The sequence below is a fragment of the Hirsutella rhossiliensis genome, assembly GCF_020360975.1.
Source record: "Hirsutella rhossiliensis strain HR02 chromosome Unknown scaffold00012, whole genome shotgun sequence".
NCBI lineage: Eukaryota > Fungi > Ascomycota > Sordariomycetes > Hypocreales > Ophiocordycipitaceae > Hirsutella > Hirsutella rhossiliensis.
The window spans coordinates 1,779,263-1,795,921 of NW_025408678.1; the positions used below are offsets into that span (position 1 = coordinate 1,779,263).

Consider the following 16,659-nt stretch of genomic DNA (forward strand, 5'->3'; position numbering starts at 1 on the left):
AAGAGAAGAAAAATCATCGTCATCTCTGGCGGCTTCGTCCTTTGTCAGAGCCACTCAATTAAGGGTGTCTTGGCATGACACGCGGGCCCGAGACACCGGCATTCCTTGCCGTGGCCAACCGCACAGTCCAAAAGCCTGATCTTGTCTCTCGACCGCTGTTCTGAGATTGCGAGGTGCTGCGAACGACGCCGATCGGGTGCATAATCGCTGCAGGCTTATGCAGGCAACAAAGCCAGCCTGGAGCCACGGGGGAAGGTGAGGGAGGCCCTCGAAGTCTATGGGGAGTGCTTCCGATGACCTTGCGAAGATGCAGGCTGTGTTGATGATGGACTTTTGTGCGCGGCACAAGTTGTATTGTTAATTCTTCGGACTTAAGAGAGGGGCCTGGGCCGATGCGAAGCGAGGGCATTCAGGCTCCGTGTTGTCTGGCGGAGTACACACTTGGTAGCCAGTACGCACACCGTCGGTACGGAGCCGGCCCGGAGAGGGTACAAGGTACCTACTAGCGCCTTAGGCCTCTTGAGTGAGTCTTGCAAGCACGACTCGGCCAATCAAAGGCTCGGCTTATCCTCCAGTCCCGGCGCGTTCTCGTGCAGTCTGGACCACTGGGCCTTTTCGGGGTTAGTGATTTCCCGAAGCGGGATGGTCGGCCCGGTCGTCGCCACTCCGAAAAAACACTCTCCTCCGACAAAGGCCGCTGTTGCTCACATGCATTTTCCATCCCTTTTTCTCCAATCGGCACAAAACTCAAAACCACCGCGACTCCCGCCTGCCTCGACTGGCTCTTCGCTTGCCCTTCATCAGGCGGCAAGCTATCCTCGACGCGAACCGCCGCTCATTCATTAGATGACCACGCCCTCGAGGGCGTTGACGCGATAGACGCGAAGAAAGCCTTCCTCGAGGTCCTCAATTCACAACCCATCGCCCACGACTACGACCTCTCGCCCGCAGCCATGAAGGTCTTTTCCAACAGCGTCACCTTCGACTACTCGTGGGACGAGGTCTCGACGGCCAACTGGCGCAAGTACGGCCCCTGGAACAACAAGTCGGAACACGTCATCGCCGTCGATACCCTGTCGCGCGCCGTCGATCCTGCGACCGGCATCCTGCGGACGGAGCGCCTCATCACCTGCAAGCAGACGGCGCCCGAATGGCTCAAGACCATCATGGGCAACTCCATGGACGTCAGCCACGTCTACGAGGCCAGCTACGTCGACCCGGCCAGCAAGACCGTCACCATGGTCAGCCAGAACCTGACGTGGAGCAACCTCGTCAACGTGCAAGAAGAGGTCGTCTACAAGCCCTTTGGCGACGGCCAGACGCAGTTTCTTCAGAGCGCCCGCGTCACGGCTCTGTGCGGCGGTTGGCAGCGCATCAAGAACAGCATCGAAGACACCCTCGTCACTCGCTTCAAGGAAAACGCCCTCAACGGCAGGGAGGGCTTTGAGCGTGTCCTCGAGATGAGCCGCAAGGTTTTTGCCGAGGAAAAGGCGCGGCAACGGGCGCAGGTCATGTGAGGCGTTTGACGCACCGTCTGCGCGTACCACCGGCACACATAACTGCCGCACGATTTCAGGGGCCCCCTTTCAAGCTGACTTTTCCTTTGCTTTCTTCTTTTCCCTCCGTTTTGGCGTTCCGAGGAGGCAACAAGCCCTGAAGCATTTACAGTTGGCGAGGCGTTCGGAGAGGTTCAAAAAAGCCGAGATGGTTTTATTTCTGCTGCGCATTTCGGGTAGAGGCGAAAAGAAGACGGGAGACGGTGCTGGGCATGATATACCCATCCGTCCGGTCGAGTGAGTGACGACTAGAAACGCTTAGACGATGCATTTAGAGCCGAATGATAGACACAAAGAGTCTTGAACATTTCATGAGGGGCTTATATCGAGTTGGTGCATGGTTTTGTAGCGTCGCCCGCGCATCCGTCATATCCGTCATCTCCATGTGATCGCCTCGCATGAGAACACGAGTGCCTCAGGAAAATGCGCGGCTGGCTCCAGTGTTCCTACCCATCGCGCGACCGCAGGTGAGCCTTTGTTACTTATCGTACTTGCTCGATTCAGGCAAAACAAAAGTAAAAATTATGTCAGCCGCGAGATAAACAGAGCAAGGACATCTGCTTGATATCGAGTAGCCATCTTTACAAAATGTCAACAAGCGCGGGACACGTCTGCATATACGGTCCGCAGCAGTATCACGTATAAAGCGTCGCTCGAGAGAACATGTCGTTGGGCAAATCAACGCACCGTGGCCGTCTCCCTGATTCAGCTCTTGTTCCTTTGCTCGATCTTGCCCTTGAAAATCCACGCGACTCCGGGTATCGTTTTATTAAAACTCGCACGCGGAACAGAGACCTGGACCCCTTGTTGGGGTTGAACCTCCGCGCTTCCTCGACGGTATCTTAGCCTCCCCCCCAACACGCCAGAGTATCACCTAATGTAAATATCAATCGTGCCTACATCCTTAATGCCGAGCTCCTTTATGGTGACATGCTCTTCGAGCTGCTCCCCGTCAATGTGGACGCTGATGGCCTTATCGGAGCCGACGGGCCGTTACACCTGGAACCCTGTCACAGGCGTCTCAACCGTCGTCTCCGGCCTCCATGACCGCCGCAGCGCGGATTAACGGCATTACGATCCACTCGGTCTACAGGTTCTTTAAGGATTTTAGAGGGCTCCCTATTATTCTTCTATGCGGGGACTTATATTAATTTCGACTGGCATAAGAAAGGTCAATACTTCTGCCTAGCGCGACCGTGTTATAGGACGAGGGCAGCTCGTTTAGGGCCGAGCAACGCCACCAGAAAGATGGGGCGTACGCGCTATAGAAGAAGTTTATATCGGTCGTTATGCTAGACGAGCAGATGCGCGCCGCCGGCGAGATGGAGTTACGGAGGCTTCCAAAGCGGATCCAACGAGACGTATAGGATCACGCGGACTTGGCCCTCCTTAACTTGAAGTGCTATTAATGAGGGCAGGAGGATACCGTAGGAAACGGGCATTACCGTTATGACGCCGCTAAATAAGAACCGGTAGAACCTTAATATAGAGGCAAGTCTGACGTTCTAGATCTAGCAGCGGTTAACGATGCGTATCTTTGTCTTCGAGCATAAGTAGAAGTAAGGCCAGCCGACGGAGGAAGAAGCGATTATAATCCTAAACTAGGGCGACGACTGCGTGATACCAGTGCCGGCCGTCTTCATATTCGTGCCGGGGATGCCAGTCGTTAACCTTAAAACCCATTGGGAGTTAAAGCTGGTAAACGGTGCTAGCTACACGGTGTTAGAGGTCATTGTCGACAAGTTATACCCAGAGCATCGCATCTCGGCCGATAGTAACGATCCACTTCGGGCCGACGGCGGGGGTAATATTAGAGTCGGAAACAAACCCAAGAGTTCTACTTCGTCGGAATGCCACTAGGCACGATCCTATTAACGCCGATAAGCGTCAATGTCCCATACCAACGGAAAGACCGTGGCAGTAAAACGACTTCAGCCGAAGAGGCTTGCCGTGCACGTCGGCTTTTGCGTGTACAGACTACAAGGTGCAGGGCCGGACGTTCAAGGGCGCTGGAGCTGCGCGGCACTAGGACGACAAGCATCGGCGGCCGCGCCGCCCCTCGCAGTGAGACCCGTACAGCTTGTACGTGCAACTTTCGCGTTGCCGGACGCTTGGCGGCATCGTGCTCGTGTCGAAGGTGAGGGAGGGAGACCTAATTGGGAACCGGGTCCCTGAGGAGATGACTGCCACACAGGCCGGTTGGTCGAGGGCGGAGCCGAGACCCCCACGAGCTCAGCCTGTTACATTGTGCTTCGGCTTTTGCGTGTATGGACTATAAAGTTTATGGTGAGACGCTATTGCGGGCGGCGCTCGAGTTGCGGTGCATATCGCTGTGAGCGCGATGTCTTCTCAAGAGCAAGGGATCACAACCACTAGAGTGCCAAGCTGCAAGTCGCCAATTATTTGATTTGGTTGCGCTACTATAAGAAACAGTTCTCCCGGGTGCTATCATGCATTTAAAGAAGACCGGGGATAAGAACCCCGCCCAGGAGACCACCCTTCTTCCCCCCCTTCTTGCCACCGCCAGTCAAACTGCCAAGGCTATCGGTGAGGCCACCCAATCCACCAGGGGCATCAGCAACAGTATCGCGCTTGTGTAGCGAGTCCATGAACTTGTCAAAGGTGTTCAGTTCATCTTGGCTGAGGCCGAGGGCGTTCTTGTTGTCGTGAAGGATCTCGATGGCCTTCATCTGTCGCTCATCAACCATGATAGCAGGGGCAGCGAGAGCACTGGCAAGGAGGGCGGCCACGGTAACAAAGGTGTACTTCATTTTGAGTAGAGTTGTTCGAGTTGATACCTGGAGAGATGTGGGTGTGTGTAGGTGTGAGTGTAAGAAGATTGATGGATGTGTATTTGTAAGTCGTGGTTTGTAAAAGAGCTTGTTGATATTTCTTTCTTCTGTCTTTCTCGGATCAACCAAATAGCTGTGGTTGAGAATCATTTCTATACTCTTTGAAATAAACATTTAGGCCGGAATTTCCAACATTGGTATTTCAACCAGGTGATTAGGTCTGCAAATTGTAATAAGACAGCTCCATGGAATGCTTACGGTCGAATCCCTAGGAGAAAATGGTAAACAGTGGAAATTGGAATGCAGATACTATTCAAAATTAATACTGTCTAACATAGGAGAGTGAAGGGGACAGCACACAGAGCCAAGATGTTGTGCATAGGCAAAGGGCAACACCTCGTGTATCGCCTGCGACCGCCGAATTTTTCGACCGCCGGCCAACTATAGCCGAGAAACACGGAATTTTATCAACCAGGAACGTGTGTCAGAAGATCAATTATTTGGGAAAATATTTATTGGCCTGTGGTTGTCGCAGGCGCTCCCTTGACACGCGAAAGGCTGTGCGATCGTCCGAATCATTCCTCCTCTATCGACAACTATAGCTGACGGCGATCCACCCCTTTTTGACTTCGTAAATGACCGTTGAAGCGCCAGGACGGCTCCCTGAGCAGATCCTGGATTTCACGCTGGAATGTAAAGCGGTGGCAAATTCCATCCAAAGGCGAATTTCTAAGACTGCTGGGAGGGGCATGGCTGAATTGCCTAACACTCCTGTGTCAGTTAGGAATGCAAAGAAACAGTAAGCTCAATATACGTAGCCAGTCACCACTGCTATCTCGAATGACCCTTCCCGTGCCCAGTTCTCAAACGGTATATGACGGCTCTGCGAAATGTAGACAGCTAGCTCTCCTTTGTTACCTTCATAGAATAGACTTTTACCATACTAAAAGGTTTACCGTTCCTGTCCTAGCATATCGATCCCTTATAGACCTATATTCCCTAGCGTTTTGTTTTTAAGCTAATAGCCGCCTGCGCCAATCGATTCCGTTCTATTAGTGCCTAGCTGTAATATCTTATTCCCGGATCTTTCCCATGCTATGTCTTAACACATATTTTAAACCAGGTTTATACTAGCGCTTATTGTTCTCGCTTTACTAACTTTTACACACTCTATTTCGTATCGTTTATGCTTAACGACTAGCGATGAGGTTTCATATATCCCTGCTCTTTGCTGTCGCTCATGCATCCGCGCTGTTCTGCTCCGGTAGCTCACAAGTCCAAAGTTGCGTACAAGAAACACAAGAACATGTGCGATTCCCTCTTTCTCAGGGTGATAAAATGGCTAACTGTTGGCATTATAGCTCGCCGTCTGCGGCGGCAATCCGCAGTGCAGCTGCTCCGAGTCTCAGCGCTTAGTTTCGTAAGTCCGAGTCTCTAACTGTAGTACCGGAATAATATCTAATCGAATTACTTCGGAGCAAGCTGCTACCAAGGATGTCAGAATGATCCTTCATATTTTCAGCAGATATTAGCAAGCCGGGCCCAAGTAGCCCAGTATTGTGGAAATAGCTTCGGAGCGCCAGCTGGAGGAGCCTTTCCCTCAACCATACCAGGATCAGTGCGCGGATTATGAACCGCCGTACTAGGAAGAGCGAAGTGCGCATGGTTAATTCAAATAGGGCTAGGTAGTATTAAAATTGAAAATTCACCTAAACGGTGCTAAACTTGGATTTTGCTTGACACTATATAGGAATGCTCCAGCGGGATAGGAAGCTCTTAGCTAATGCGATTAAGCTGGCGTTGATGCCCTTAAATTCTGCAACGAGCTGCTCTTCCAATATCGGCTGCGTCTCAGGCTGTTGAATTATTTCCGATATAGACAAGCTGTCGGAAGAGACGGAGCGAAAGGCGCCATGCTGTTGCGGAGTCTGGCGATAGCCCTTGGTGCGCCGTGGATAACTAAGTGATACCGACTGGGAGGGCAAGCCGGGGCCGGCCTAGGCGAATCGTCGACAGGGTTCTATAACTAACGCCCACTTAGATTTTTCGAAACGTGGCCGCGATCAAAGTCGTTAAATGCCTCGTTTAGCCTGGAACTGCTGCGTCCTGTTCGGGGGTGCTTAATCCATAATAAATTAAGCTAATTTTATAGCAAATAGTAGGTCGAAGTAGTATAGATCTTGGCAAAGCGCCGCTACCCTAAATTTATATACGCACCTAACTAGCGGTCAGCCCTAGTTGTTACATTTGTAAGTAAGGTAGCAATTAAGCCTATAAGTTTAAGCCGGCGGCAATATATAAGTCTATATATTAAGAGGCATTTTTAAAGTTATAACGTTTCAAGTTAAATAAGTCGGTTGTCTTAAGTAAGCTCTTCTTTAATAGGGTGCACATTTTATATATAGCTGTCAGATTATAGGTAGAAAGATATATAAACTAATATAGATGCTTGCTTAAAAATAGTGCTTAATTAGAGTATATCTCTTTATTAATTACTAGCAGGAAAGTATAAACCTTTTAGTTCTTAGTTCAATATATCTTTTTAGTCAACTATAATGCATATAAGTTTTTTGCCTTTTAACGCACCCTTGCGTTGCGCCTCTAAGTAGAATAGAATTATAAACTATGTATACTACCTTAACCCTAGTATATTGTGTCCTTACCGAATATAGGCGCTTAAGATTAAGGTACCGCGGTAAATAAAGTAGTTATAGGCGTAATAGTTTAGTAAGTACTATAAAGCTTATCAAATGGTATTGAAAGCCAACTTCAGTGAAGAAAAATCAGCATAGCTGTCGCTTGGTAACAACGTGTAGAGCAATATCCCAAGATAGCAGATCCTTTGGTCATGATGGATGGGCTGTGTATGTCGCGCCTCTTGACACTTTACCCTGCCTGCAGAAACTGGTCTAGCTTTAGCAATGCCCCCTGGACTGTATGCATATAGAGCCTGCATCAGACTATTCCAAGAACAAACTCCAAGACGGTCACGATTGTCTTCCATCTGTTGTCTGCAAAAAGCCTAGTTGCATTGCATTTTTTGCGGAGTTTTATCTACAGCTTGTTCCCGCAGACTGCCAGACACCATGGGTTTCAATCAGAACTTCATCCAACGCAAATCGCTGCTCTATCAAGGCGATGGATCCAAAAAGCAATAGTTCTCTCACAGTTGCCGACGTCGTCACTTTCCTGAAGGGTTACCAGCAACATGAACCTTTGAATCCCTCGCAAACAACCACGATGCACTCGACTTTTCTCGAGCAGATCTTTCTGCCGCTCCAAGGCGTCTTCACGGCGTCGCCGCACGGGCGCCCCATTTACAATACCGTTGCAGCGACATCGAACAGCTCCCGGGCAAATCGAAAAAGAATCGAGGGCATCACGCAAGACCGGCTCCAGATGCCCAGGATGGTAGCCTCCAATTTTGAGGCCTATGACGAGAACGCTGCCCTGTTCTGGGATCAGCCGGCTGAGAGCTTGCCGGCGTACTGATTGAACGAGGAAAAGCAAGGCCGGCTTCGAGCATTTCTGGACGGTGCCCTCCGGCTCAAGGACAAACCAGAGAAATGCATCGTCCTCTCTAGGTCTGCCCGTGTCTCAACCTACACCTCCTTCATGGCGATTTTCCCAACGGCGAGACGCATTACAGGCCTTAGAGTCCGAGTAATCCTCGAAAACGCCGGTATCGAAGTGTCGAACAAAAATATATAACGGTAAGGGGTTAGACGGGCAAGGCAAAGTTATTTAAATCTTTAGAGGGCAATAATAGTGGCAGGAAGTTAATTATGGTATTATTCTCTTCCTCTTCCTTTCCTCTATCTAACGCCCCTCTTTACATCCCTTTGGCATCCTAGTTAATAAAGGAAATCCTCTTCGGACGAGTCTTCGATGTCCGATCGAAGACCGGCTTTTTCGCCTCTTTTCCCCCTCTTTTCTAGCCGTTGTGTGAAAGGCTGGCCCGGAGTTTATTCAACAAGTGGTTCTTGCGTTCCTGCCAGCGTCTCGTACCTCTCCCTAGGGCCATCATTGGTCTTGATTGGCCCGTACTTGTCCTCGAATGCCTTCATCGCAATTGTTCCTTGCAACCACTCAACTGGCTCCCAAGTCGGCTCTGCGTAGCCCGTCCATCGCACTAGTGCTTGCCTGAATTCCCCTCGTCCCCGCTTCTTCCATCTCGCGCAGAGAATCTCGTCGACATCCCACAGATTCGTGCCGGACTCATCTTGTACCGGTGGTGGCTGTGCGTCATCTACCTTTGGCCAGGAGCCGGATCTTGATGCGCCCGCCGCAAAGGTCAACATGAAATCGCGGGTAAATTGAGCCACGAACATCGAGCTCAACAACGTGCGAACTAATTACCTTCGTGACTGTGTACTTGTGATGCAGCCAGTCGAGCTTCTTGCACGGTCGTGGCGATCTGTAGTTTGCCATCGAGAGCCACACCTTGTCACCAACTTCAAATCGCTCCGCAGGCTGTCGCTTTGCGTTGGCAGCCTCTTCTTGTTGTTGCTGTGAGGAGGCCATCACTGCTTGCATGTACTCATTGACCTCCTGCAGGCGACTGAGTAGGCTATCAGCTCTGCTTTCCTCTCTATGCCTCGGTGGCTCTTCCGATTCCTCGACGCTGATGGGATCGACGTGGTAACCATGCTCAGCGAAAAGGGGCTGATCTTGGTCGCTGCGGATTCACGATTGTTGAGTGCCAGCTGCGCGGCAGGAGCAGTTCTCCCAGTCGTCCTGCACGTACGACACGTAGGCTCTCAGGTAGGCCTCGATCTCCTGGTTCATTCTCTCTGGCCCTCCGTCCGTCTGAGGATGATAGGCCGTGCTCAATTTCTGCGTGACACCTGCAAGACGGCAGAACCTCTTCCAGAACCTACTTAGCCAGTTGCTCCCGCGGTCGCTGACGATGGACCGTGGCATTCCGTGAAATCGGTAATGACACTGAGAAAACGGTTTGCACACTGCTCAGCTTCCATGTTGTCCATCACCTCGAGGGTCACAGCCTTTGTCAGTCTGTCCACAATCACCCACAGGTACCTTGCCTTGCTCGGTCCAGTAGGCGGCAGATCTGTGATGAAGTCCATGGACAAATGGCTTCGGGGTCGATCTGGAATCGGCAGAGGCTTGAGAAATCCCCTTTTCGACTGGCGCCAGATGTGTGCTCTGCCGCAGGTGTCGCAATTGGCTACGTACCGGCGAACCAGCTGGGACTGCCCAGGCCAGTAGAATCGCCGAGCCACAATAGCCAGCGTACCTTCCTGCCGGGATGACCGGTCGCAACAGAGTCATGCGACTGCTGCACAATGCGGGTTCTCAACTGGTCTTTCTCAGCTTCCTCCTGGTTACCCTCCTCTCCGGATCCACCCGGCACCCAAATACGGTCTCTGAATGTCAGCCTTTTGCCTGCGTCGATCGCACATTCTGAAATCTGGATCTTCAGGCCCAGCGAGGGCGGGAAGGCACGCTCGCGATCGCGGACTGCCTTATAGGCTGCCCGGAATATCGAGTCCTTCGCCACCGTTTCGTCCCAGAGTTGCTGCAGGTCCGCTACCTCGAAGACCTTCATCTTCGGCAGGGTGGATGCCTCTGAACAGTCAGAACTCATCGCGTTGATACATGCTCTTGTCGATGATGGAATGGCACTATCCGGTATCAACTGTATCATTCTTCCTTGTTCCCGCTCGTCGTCAATGCCCTGTGGCTTGTCTTGTTCACGGCGGGACAACGCATCAGGCACGACAGCCTCGCTTCCCGGTCGATACTCGAGCTTGAAGTCGAACTGGGACAATTCGGCTGCCCAACGGCTCTGCCGTTCCGTGAGCTTCTGGCGTGTCATGAAATACTCCAGGTTGCGGTGATCGGTAAGGATTGTAAATGGGCCGCAGCTCCTAAGTTCGGCGTTCCAGTTGTCGAGACATCTCATGATGGCAAGCATCTCCTTGTCGTGAATGGGATAGTTGTACTCCGCTGGCGAAAGTCGCTTCGAGAAGAAGGCGCATGCGTGTCGACGTCCATCTGGGCCTTCCTGCGACAGGACGCCTCCCAATGCGTAGCCTGAGCAATCCGTCTCCAAAAAGGTCGGGAGGCTCGGGTCCCACTGCTTGAGCACCGGTGACTCGCAAAATCGTCGCTTCAGCTCCTGAAACGCCTCGTTCTCCGCTCGTCCCCAATGAAAGGCAGTTCCTTTCTTAAGCAGGGCATCCAGAGACTGCGTGATCTTGGCATAGTCGGGGATGAAGATCCGGTAATAGTTGGCGAAGCCCAGAAAGCTTCTGACACCCTTCACCGTGGTCGGGGCCTCCCATTCGCGGATGGCGCGCTGCTTTTCGGGGTCGCAGGCGATTCCTTTCCTGCGTTGACGATGAACCCAAGGTATTTGACCTCTTGTACCGAAAACTCGCACTTCGCTGGGTCTAGGTGCAGCCCAGCGTCGGCGAGTGCTTGGAGAACTCGTCGCACCTTAGCCTCATGATCCGCCTTCGAACCGCTCGAGTAGATCAGTACATCATCCAGGTACGCTGTGACAAAGTCGTCCAGCCATTCGCGCAATACACTGTTCATGTATCGTTGGAATGATGCCGGGCGCCGCTCAGGCCGAAAGGGCACACGAGCCACTCGTAGAGCCCAAACCTCGTGCGAAATGCAGTCTTTCCCTCATGTCCCGGAGCCATGCGGATCTTATGGAAAGCGGCCACCACGTCCAACTTGGTGAACCACTTAGCCTTGGCCAGATTCTGCAGGGTCTCCGCGATGAGGGCAGTGGGTATCGGTCGCGCTTGGTGATTGCATTCAGCGCTCGGTAGTCGCAACAAAATCGCAGCCCTCCATTCGGCTTCCGCACGAACAGCACCGGCGCGGCAGCCGCTGAGCTACTCGCTCGGATGAATCCTCTGTCCAGCAGGTCTTTCAGGGTCTTTCGCAAGACCAACAGCTCTTCTCGTGACATGTTGTAGAGTGGGCCCCACGGAAGGGGTGGCTCGTTGCCGTTCTTGTCAGGCTGCAGGTTGACTTCATGATCCACACCCGGTCGATGTGGCGGCAGCTTCATTGCCTCTCCTGGTGAGAATAGGTCGCGGAATTCTTTCAGCACTTCTGCCGGGACCTTCTCGCTCGGATCGACTGGCGGCTTCGGCTGAAGCGCCCTCTATATCCGACAAACTGATTGCATGAATCGAGATCGCGTTGCACTTCTTGCGTCTCTTTGCGCGTCGACATTCCGCCGTGAATACGGCTGCCGACACGAGTCTTGCGCTTCGAATCGCGCGTATCTTGGCGGGCTCTTCCTGCCCAATGAGGCGTATCGTCACACCTGCCCTCCCATGGTACATTCGCTGCTTGGCAGCATCGTACACGACGTGATTTCTCTCCATCCAAGGCCGGCCGAGGAACATGTCCTGGCCCAGGCTTGGGATCACGTATGCAAAGACACGTTCGTCAAATCCAGCTGTCTCGACCACAACAGCCACGACCCTGGGGATATGACACTCTTCGCTGACTCTGAGAATCCCCAATTTCTCGTGGTTTCGAGTCGACGAAGGGTATCCGCAGCTTCCGAACAAGGGCTTCGTCGATCACGGCATAGCAGTCACATCCACAGTCGACAAGGGCGCGTATTCGATAGCCTCGGTTTACCCGCGCGTTGACTAATACAGTCCGACTATTCATTCGTGGCTTGAACGCTTCCCAGTCCCGGATGTCTGCCTTTGCAGGCCCCGGCGCCCGCTTTCGCCCGGGGCTAGTCTTTTCCGCCGACTCGTCCTCACTGGATGCTGCGGTTGATTCCGAATCATCTGCGGCATCGGGCTTCTTCATGCGCGCAGCTTTAGGTCGCTGTTGCTTCCCTTCGCCAGGAAAGACCACCTGGGCTGGGCAGTCCACGATAAGATGATCCGTCCGACCACAGCGATAGCAGCGGCGCTCATCCTTCGGCTTCTTATCGACATGTCGACGACCCTTCGACTCGTGGCCAATACGGTTGATGTCCGTCATCTTAACATCTCCGTCGGGGTCCTCCGGTTCCTCCTTGGGTCGTTGCCTTGGTAGCTGTTGAGGCGTCCGCTCAGTCGACGTCGGCTGCCTACCGGGTTTCAGTCTCTCCAATCTGCCCGCAATTTCCTGAACTCGCAAGCCATCCCTGGTAGTCGTCGGGTAGGACGGCTGTGACCAAACTCTCTTGGAGGCGTGCATTTATTGCGTTCTCTAGAAATACGATCTTTGCACTGTCCGGCCAGTCTGCTCCCCCGGCTTCAGCTAATGCCTGTTCGAATCGGGGAAGGAAGGACGCGAGAGGTTGGTCTTCGCGCTGCCGCATAGTTCTCAGCGTGGCAGCAGCGCGGGATTGGATGTTGCTGTCCTGGTAGGTTCGGTCGAGGTATCGCATGAACTCTTGGGGTCGTAGCTACCCCAGGGCCTCCGCGGCGTAAAGGTAGCGACCACTTGCTGTGGTCGCTCGTCCAAACATGAGTTGATGAGGTACCAAAGTTCGCGATTTCCACTGTAGTAGTGTGCATCAAGGTCCAGCTTGTCTCGCATCTGCCTGGCCCAGGCGGAGTAGCTCTTCCGTGAGCCGTCATACTTGGGTGGGTTGGGCAACGGTTTCCGCATTCCAGTACCGCAGGTTTTGGGGAGGGGCGTGCCCAAGCCAGGCGTGCTCTCGCCCAATCCTCGTGCCACTGGCGGCGATTGCAAGTCGGCGCTCTGTGGCTGCGCTCGCCCGAGTTGCTCCATCAGCAAGGAAAGTTGGTCCTGTAGAGGGCTGAGAGTCGCATTGACCGCTTCTTGAATGCGTTGGTCAATCCATTGCTGCTGGAGACTTGGGCTCTCACTCTGCTGGTCCATCCTGACGAGCAGTCTGCAGCTTGCGGTATTTAGAAGGAGCTCTAGATATGTGAAAGGCTGGCCCGGAGTTTATTCAACAAGCAGGTGCCTAGGTGTTGTCTATCTAGAGCTAAGGAGGAAAAGAAGCTGAACTCGAGGCGTAGCCTCGAGTGCGAGCTTATATTACCCTTCTCGGAATGTTCTCGCAGCTTCTGGGTCCGCGGAGCGGGGCCGGTGTTGCCACCGGAGCACGACCCACCGGACCCGGTACAACCGGGTCCACCAGCCGGGCACAGCCCGTGACACGTTGCTAGCAAACCCGTCTAATCTTTCGCTGCCCCTATGGGAAGCTATCGCCACTTTTGCTTCCCCTCTTTCCCCCACCCTCCTTTCTGCACCTCCTTTTAGCTCCTTCTCATACCGGCTGTTTTAGCTTCCTAGAGCCCCTCTTGCCAAGGGATATCTCTGAGAACTGCGAAATCAGGCTACGCTTCGCGACAACTGTACGCTTATGTATTTATCCGGTTTTATATATATCGACTATTAATATAATAAAGTACTATATAGCTACAAGCCTAAGTGTATATATAGACCAATTTCTTTTTCCCAAAAATGCTTTTTAATTCTAACCTACCTATAGGCCGCCGTACGTTGCGTCGGCTGCTAGGCCCCAGGAACTTCGGCTGATTTAGCGAGTTTGCAGGCGTAGGCTTGGCCTTGAGCTCGGGAATGCGCTTGCCTTGCAAGTCTGGCCAGCGCGTCGTCTTCAATTTGCATCGGACAGCAGTCGGCGCCGTTGGGGGCGGCATCGGGAAGTTAACAGCTTCCACCTGCTAGGGGTCACGAAACATCTTCCACAGCTGACGGGCGCGGTCGATTTGGCCCGAGGTGAATACCGAGCGGCATTGGCTGCCACGTCGACGTCAGCTTACCGCAACTTATAATCAGTAAATCGCAGATGGGGATGGGCGGGCTGGCCTACTCTAGGCCATAGTCCATGAAGTTGTCAACGGCATCTTGGCCCGGCTGGTCAGGACAAGAGTGTCGGGGCCTACAATCGAAAGAGGGCTGCCTCTCGGCCGGCGTATCGGCCACGCCGTCGCCAACGCCGCTGCAGCCGTTGTCAAACGGGTGCAAGAGGCCAAACCAATGTCCGGCTTCGTGGATGGCAGTCTTGCCTGAGTTCTTATTCTGGAAGCCGCCGCCGGGAAGGGTGTCGGCGTGGACGAGACAGCCGTCTTGTTCCAGCCCGTTTTCAGCCAGTAGACCGGTAGGCAGACGAGCCACGCCGAGAAACGGTTTCCCATCCTTTTCCTTCAGCTCTTCGAGAAAAAAAAGATTGAGCGTCTTCCGATCTCCCTGATGAAGGGTTCGCTGCATAGTGTCTGTATCTCTGCTGGCACCCCATTCAGCATTGACGGCCCGAACTATGTTTATAAGAGTGAAGGAGATCAGGGCAGGTGCATAGGCCCGGTTCAGTGCGTCAAGCTGTTGTAGTAGGACATTGTCCTGGCTAGAGGATTAGTTGGATGCAATCCGAAGGTGGGCTGCCTAGCTTGCTTGAAACTTGCCGTAATGCGGTTCTGGCCGCCTTTGGTTTTTGTAACAACATGGAAGACCATCTGAACGTTGATGGGCGTTTGGTCCGCCACCAAGTTATTTACAGCCTCCATATCTTCCTCCTGGTCTTGGAGCTGCATAAGAACGCCGACAAGCTCCACCGGTGGCTCTGCCATACTAGCCGGCTCGTCGATTGGTATTTGCACGACCTCTTGGTCCCCAGGAAGCGCGCCAACGCCGGTCGGTCTAGCCAAGAGGGCGAGGCTGCTGGTGAATATAACAAGACGCATGATAAATTAAATCGACAAAGAAGCAATCAAGCACGTCCGGTTGGCAATCTGGACAGAATATAATGATACTTTTTGTTGCTTGCTCCTATAGGTTGGCCTTTATGCGGGTTGAGGATTATATAGTAGGGAAACATATTCCGTCTTTTCTATTTCGAGATGCTTACGGATCATGCTCAGACACCGGCAAAGATGTTTACAATATGCACAGTTCCGATTAAGGGGTTTACCACCAGCCCGCTGAACTCGCAACTATCAGCCTAATGACAGCTACCGGATGGGCGCAACGCGCCAAGACCGCCAAGAACAATCTAAATTGGGAAAGCTAACAATGCCTAGGACTGAAAGACTGTTTGGAGTAAAGCCCCGCCGGGGATCAAACCCACTTCTGCTACTCCGCAGCAGTCTGGATAAAGGGACCAACTGAAGCCTCTAAGTTTGGGTGAGTTCTGCATACTATTTATAAAGCTGATGCAGAGCGTTGGGGACTAGGGCAGGGGATAAGGCATCAAGGGAGGATTTAGCACTAGCGGACCCGAAGTTAAAAACTCCAGTCTGAGTTAGCTAGCTGCAGGACGACCCCTATGCTAATTTCGCATCGAAACGGCCTTGCTAAGGCACTCAGTATTAACGGCTTAGATCTCTTTGGTCTTAACTGAGAAATATAGAATACCCCAAGTCCTAAAGAAATAGCTAAAGCTACTAAACAAAAGTATGTTAACTTTTACTCTCATGCTAAATCTGACTGGCTGCAAAATATAATAGTGTTATAACGGATCCAGAAATACTAATTTGCCGATTTCTCTTTACTATGGCAAGTCCTGATTTAACGGCAGCTGCTCTGGCTGAGACCGGTGGAATATATGCAGACAATCCGGCAGTAGTGAGAAAGACGACTAGGAGCAATCACAGCCAACAGATAAATGGGGGCAAAACATATGACTCCGGCATGGGAAGCTGAAAGACAGACGTGGCCGGAGAAGATGAAATAGAGATTTAGACAAAAGACGCTGTCAATAAGCAGCTACTAAGCAGGCTTTCCGGCGCATCTCACCAAGATGAGTTGTGAGGCCTGGCATGCTTGTCAAGGGATAACTTGCGACGTAACGACAGCTTACTTGCTTCTCCTCTTGCAGTATGTTTAGAATAAATAGACAAAGTAATGCTGGCTCTATAACTCCGTCACGCATTGCCTCAAGACCAAGCCTGACTCGTCATCCAGGGGCAGAGTCCAGCCGACCTCTGTTGAGAAGTCAAGGGGGCGCCGGGAGAGGAAAGGAAGAAACGATAGGAGGCAGAGAGCGTAAAGAAGGCGCAAGAAAAGAAAAGCGTTAAAGATAAAAATAAATGCAAAAAGCTAGTTTAAAAAAAGAGGCCAAACGAAACAACGGGAACAAGTGGGGAAGGGCCTAACCTCTTAGAACAACTTTCATGGATCATGGGGGATTTTCTAGCGGAGGCGCCTCGAGGCGTCGATCAGACGTAGATGAACCACCTTACGGGAGGCAGACAATCGTCTCGAAGTTGCGTACGATTCTATTTTTTGATCTACATATTATCTCTAGGTGCGTCAGTCTCTTTTTTTGGCTGTATGATCGCCTGAAGCGCCCTACGAGAGTCCCAAGGAACTAAATTGAGAGCTAG

At 52.3% G+C, this 16,659-nt stretch overlaps 5 protein-coding genes across 5 annotated transcripts; 2 read left to right on the plus strand and 3 right to left on the minus strand.

Moving 5' to 3' along the window:
• Positions 1-953: 953 nt before the first annotated feature.
• HRG_09426 (PRELI-like family domain-containing protein) lies at positions 954-1,517 on the plus strand (the record flags this gene model as incomplete). Its single annotated transcript, XM_044867897.1, has 1 exon — positions 954-1,517. The coding sequence occupies one exon, from the start codon at positions 954-956 to the stop codon at positions 1,515-1,517; it is 564 nt and encodes a 187-aa protein (XP_044717157.1).
• A 2,495-nt stretch (positions 1,518-4,012) lies between these two features.
• Positions 4,013-4,327, minus strand: HRG_09427 (uncharacterized protein; the record flags this gene model as incomplete). The annotated part of the gene is made up of 1 exon (XM_044867898.1): positions 4,013-4,327. The coding sequence occupies one exon, from the start codon at positions 4,325-4,327 to the stop codon at positions 4,013-4,015; it is 315 nt and encodes a 104-aa protein (XP_044717158.1).
• A 3,261-nt stretch (positions 4,328-7,588) lies between these two features.
• HRG_09428 (uncharacterized protein) lies at positions 7,589-7,840 on the plus strand (the record flags this gene model as incomplete). The annotated part of the gene is made up of 1 exon (XM_044867899.1): positions 7,589-7,840. One exon carries the CDS (start codon positions 7,589-7,591, stop codon positions 7,838-7,840), a length of 252 nt encoding a protein of 83 aa, XP_044717159.1.
• Positions 7,841-9,034: 1,194 nt separating this feature from the next.
• HRG_09429 (reverse transcriptase (RNA-dependent DNA polymerase) domain-containing protein) lies at positions 9,035-11,297 on the minus strand (the record flags this gene model as incomplete). The annotated part of the gene is made up of 6 exons (XM_044867900.1): positions 9,035-9,195; positions 9,264-9,561; positions 9,606-10,620; positions 10,719-10,904; positions 10,982-11,126; positions 11,225-11,297. The coding sequence occupies 6 exons, from the start codon at positions 11,295-11,297 to the stop codon at positions 9,035-9,037; spliced, it is 1,878 nt and encodes a 625-aa protein (XP_044717160.1).
• Positions 11,298-13,605: 2,308 nt separating this feature from the next.
• HRG_09430 (pregnancy-associated plasma protein-A domain-containing protein) lies at positions 13,606-14,904 on the minus strand (the record flags this gene model as incomplete). Its single annotated transcript, XM_044867901.1, has 5 exons — positions 13,606-13,640; positions 13,803-13,916; positions 14,013-14,077; positions 14,151-14,677; positions 14,740-14,904. The coding sequence occupies 5 exons, from the start codon at positions 14,902-14,904 to the stop codon at positions 13,606-13,608; spliced, it is 906 nt and encodes a 301-aa protein (XP_044717161.1).
• Between the last annotated feature and the right edge of the window lie 1,755 nt (positions 14,905-16,659).